At 49.9% G+C, this 4,381-nt stretch overlaps 1 protein-coding gene across 1 annotated transcript in view; it reads right to left on the bottom strand.

The window, feature by feature from the left end:
• Positions 1–2,208, bottom strand: part of RPS23 (ribosomal protein S23) — a 4,177-nt gene extending 1,969 nt beyond the window's left edge. Inside the window, exons 1-4 of the mRNA XM_010578090.1 lie at positions 1,984–2,208; positions 1,541–1,655; positions 649–675; positions 343–554 (exon numbers count right to left, since the gene is read on the bottom strand). Coding sequence (XP_010576392.1) covers positions 343–554; positions 649–675; positions 1,541–1,655; positions 1,984–2,208 — 579 coding nt within the window. The remainder of the gene's footprint in view (positions 1–342; positions 555–648; positions 676–1,540; positions 1,656–1,983) is intronic.
• Between the last annotated feature and the right edge of the window lie 2,173 nt (positions 2,209–4,381).

The raw sequence follows: 4,381 nt of genomic DNA, 5'->3' as shown, positions 1-4,381 counted from the left end.
GCGACCCGGCCCGGCCCGGAGGGCGGGAGTTGGGCTCCCTCAGCGGGCAGCGGCGGCGACGCGTCCCTGGTTTTAACTTGTTTTAGTGCGGTTTCTCCGGGAGTTAGCGACCCCGCTAGGGAGGGGGGCGGGCAGGCAGGCAGGGCAGACGCCCCCCTCGAGGTGAGGCAGCGGAAGGGCTTCTCTGAGGAAGGGGCGAGGTGCGAAGGACGGCGGGGGGCAGGTACGGAGCAGTGGTAAAAGCGCGGAGAGCGCGGTGGCATCGGCCCGCTTGGCGGTGGGGCGGCCTCGGCTGCAGCTTGGCAGGCCTCTTCCTTCTCCCACAGCGTTCCTGGAGCTCACCGAGCCCCTCGGCTCCCCTGGCTCCTCGGGGGACGTACGCGGCAGGCGCCTGCCAGGCCGCTGGCCAGGCGAGCAAAAGCGGAGTGTGCCGCGGGGTGGGCGAGGGAGGTAGCAGGGAGCTCTGATGGTAGCTGAGCCAGGATTTCGTGCTTCTGACCAGAAAAACTGCGTTGCCCCCAAGTCTTCCAGTGGGTCTACACCGGAGTAAAAGCCTGTAACAGATACGAGCATTGTTTAATTTTGAAAGCCGCTGTTGGTCCATGCCGGCAAACTAGCAATCTGCAGATGCCAACTGAACAGGCATACCTGCCTCATTGAAGCGGTCCACTCTCCCTGAAAGAGAAAGTCATGAACATCCACTTCCCCTTCTGGAATTACTGTGAAGGGTCAGTAATTAGATGCAAATGTATCTTTACTCACAGAGCCTGTGTTTACAGCTCAAATACAAAATACATACTCTCTGTGTTTATGCAGGGCTGTTTTTACATTCAATCTGGATAGAATAAACAATCAAAAAACATTAAATAATAATAAAAAAAAATTAAAAACCCAACAAACAAAAACCAGAAAGCCCAGCAGCAGTTTCAGGAGCAAATGTGACTGTTGCAGAAAGCAGCTCTTCAGAAGACACAATTCCAGTGTGGAGAATGCAATTGCTATTTGCAGATTTTAAGAACAGGGAAGTTAATCTTGTAAAAATGCTACAGCTTTGCTTTACGATCTTAAGAATATTAGGAATACTTAAAAGCTGACTAGGAAGGAAACTGCTGAATAAATAAAGTGAATATACTGAAACAAACTATGGCATGTGGTGCACAAATACTCATTAACACATTAAGATCTAGGAAAGAGATGAGGTGATCCTACTGCACGTTTTGCTGTTTCTTTTTAAACTTTAGTAGGACTTCGGGACACTTCCGTTATGACAGTTTTTCTTCCTTTCACCATGTTCTTCAAAGTTAGTGTTGTTCATTTGATCCAAAACCAAAGAGAAGTAGTCGTTTGGTTAGTGTTATCCATTGCAAAAATGTTCACTCAGACACCTCACCCAGTGTTTAATAACATGCAGAAGATATATTTGTATATGCAAAACATTTATAATGACACAGAAAGGCATACAAAAATTATCAGGTTAAAATGTTTATTAGTACTCTAGTTTGCACAAAAGGAACTTAGGATCTCAGTCTCTCCTTCTTGCCCTTGTACAAGGTCAATGGGGAAACATTGGCTACTTTGACAGCCTTGAATTCCATGGATGTCGCCAGCAGGGTGACCCTTCCAACCAAAACCAGCAAGCAGAACTTGTCATTTTCCTAGAATTTGGCAGTAACCAGACTGTTAAAAACAACTGTATGATTTAATTGCAGTAACAAATAAGAATAAAGTCAAGCAAGGCTAACAACCAGCACTTGCTTTGGTAAATTTACAGCTGTATGTACAGTGGAGTAGCTGCACCCGAAGTGTGTTGAAATAGCCTCAAGTTGGAAAATTTGAGCTCAACGATTCCACAGTCTCTGTTCACTAACCAGCAGAACACGGTAGCTCTACGCTCCCCAAAGTGTCGGTTGAGGAACATTACTATTCCTGAGTGGTTACGCTGCGTCAGTTAACTTTATTGGTTTTGGGTGCAGGTTATTCTACCTCGATGAAGTTCAGGCAACCGCCGTTGGGAGCGAGGGCCGCTACTCTCCTGCCGTTCTGGATCAGCTGGACGCTAACGCTTTGCCGGATGGGAGAGTTGGGCTGCTCCGCTTCCGCGGGTCCGTTTGACAGGGGAGCAACCCGGCCACCGAGCAGCAGTTTCCTCACGTGGGGCAGCCCCCCGGGCAGTCCCTGCCAGCCCCCGGCACTCAACGTGCCAGGCATGGATGTGTCCCCGTCCCCGAAGCTCCCGGCCGCAGGTGCCCCGCGGCTCGCGAAGGTGGCCGCAAGGCCCTGCTCTCGGGGGGTCGTTCCTCTCCCTGGCGAGGTGTTTTTGCCGTGAACTATCCCAAATTAGTAACTCTGCTGGAAACAGCCGCCCGGGAGGACTGTTGGCAGCTGGGTGGAAGCGGGTTGTTTCCTTTGGAGATCGCCAGCACTGTTACATAAGCGCTTCTAAAATTAAATGTTCAGTTGGCCGAGCAGATAAATCCACCCGAAATCCCACAATTTATCTTAGAACTCCCGGTATAATCTGATCTCCAGTGTTCCCTGCGAAATCTGATTTCTGACGTCCCGCAGAGCTGTAAAGCCAAAGCCTCAACGGGAGGCCCTCAGGGACCGACCCCTCCGCAGCAGGTCCCTCGCTCCCCGCCGCCCAAGCCCCGGTCGCCCGGCCCGGCGGCCGCGCGAGCCCCGCTCCGCCCGAGGCGGATCGGGAACTACAGCTCCCGTCGTCCCCCGCGCCGCCGCCATTTTGGGCCGGTTTTGCCGCCTCTGGCGGCCGCTGCCGTCCCCCCCCCGCAGGTTCCTGGTGGTGTGAGATGCTGTCAGTGTTTCCTCATGCGCCTCTTCCAGCAGCGAGAAGAACGAAGAGGAGGGAGAATTACGGCTTTGACTACCTTGTGTGGTACCTCAGAGGCTGTGGCCTTCTCTCACTTGAACGGCAGCTGCTTTAGGAAGCACTGATGGGTGTACAACAGTCCAGACCCTCTGGCTGCCACTTACATTCTCCAGGGGAGTGGAGGCAGACAAGTGTTGGGACCTCCTTCCACACTGGTAGATCTACCTTGTAACGCAGACTGAGCTTTTTTGTGGTTTGCTTTGGTTTTTTGTGTGTGTGTGGTTCCCCTCCCTCCCCCGAAGGTTGACCAAGAATTGGAAGCTTCATTCTTGATCCAGTTTCCATCCAGACCAGCTGTGGCAGGGCCTGGAGTCTGTATGGAGATTCCTCAGGACAGGATGGCATCTTTGGGGATTGTTAGGAAGGGTGGAAGGAGTAGAAGGGAGGCAGGAAAGAGAGTTGTAACAGGATGAATTTTTGCATCATCCCAGCTTGCGTGGTGGAGATGAAGCCTGAAAGACCTGCAGGCAAATTGGTTGCCCAGAGAGAGGATTTTGTTGGAACTGAGACAAGCTTTTTCTATATATTGAGGCCAATTTTCTGTCCATGCTTCTGTTGCATTGTCAGTACATTGTGAATATATCTGAACCAGAGAAACAATGCATGTCTCAGAGTAAAACAATAGTAACGATACATTACATGCTAGTACGTTGTACAGTGACTGATACCTCATACTTTGGTTGGGACATGCTATTTTAGAAAGGTGCTCAGTTCATGGCGACCTGACATGTCACCTGAAGGTAACTATAAACTGTGTTGAAAACAGATTGTGCCATTGTCTGAGGAGGTGCTAGCCAAGAGATAAATTATCCATGTTTAAAATTATGTCTGCAGTCTCATTCATTGCATGCAAACTCAGTGTGTGTATAATCATTGCAGCATCAGGCAGAACAGCTGTCATCTTGGGGTCTCCATCAATGTTTATGTAATCATCTGGTTTGACAGGGGGTTTGCTGGACTGTGGTGACACGTTTGGGGATGTGTGGGATGCCAGCAATACTGACTGGCTAACCTATCAGTCTCTGATTGTTTGCTTGGTGGCATGTTTTCTTTGTTGTCTGCAAACCCTGCTTTGTTTCTGGGCAAATTGACATGTATGTTTCCCCTCTTTCACTATGTGAAACTGGTGGTCTAAGAAGGCAGGTTCCTGCTAGAAATTGATAGCACCGTGGAAACACACAGGCTGGAAGTAAAGTTAAAGATACATTCTGTTGTCACAGAATGGACCACAGGACATTAGCTTGGATTCAGCCTGTACTGACTTTAACTGTGGCCTGCCATGGTTTATACAACGTTCTCTCCCTTTCTGTGTCCTCAAAGGACACATGACTTGTTAATTCGTGCCATACTGGTTTGTATTTCAGCGTGTTTATTTCTTAGCTGTTGCTCCTGTGCTGATGAAGAACACTTAGAAAATAGCAGCACATGGATGAAATCTTAAGGCACCATCAGAAAGCCTCTCTGTGTCTCTCCGCCCCCCCCCCCCCCCCCTTT

Source organism: Haliaeetus leucocephalus, unplaced genomic scaffold, assembly GCF_000737465.1.
Source record: "Haliaeetus leucocephalus isolate CR32 unplaced genomic scaffold, Haliaeetus_leucocephalus-4.0 Scaffold598, whole genome shotgun sequence".
Taxonomy (NCBI): Eukaryota; Metazoa; Chordata; class Aves; order Accipitriformes; family Accipitridae; genus Haliaeetus; species Haliaeetus leucocephalus.
Note: the sequence above shows the minus strand (reverse complement) of the source record. Positions and strands in the feature narration are given on the sequence as shown.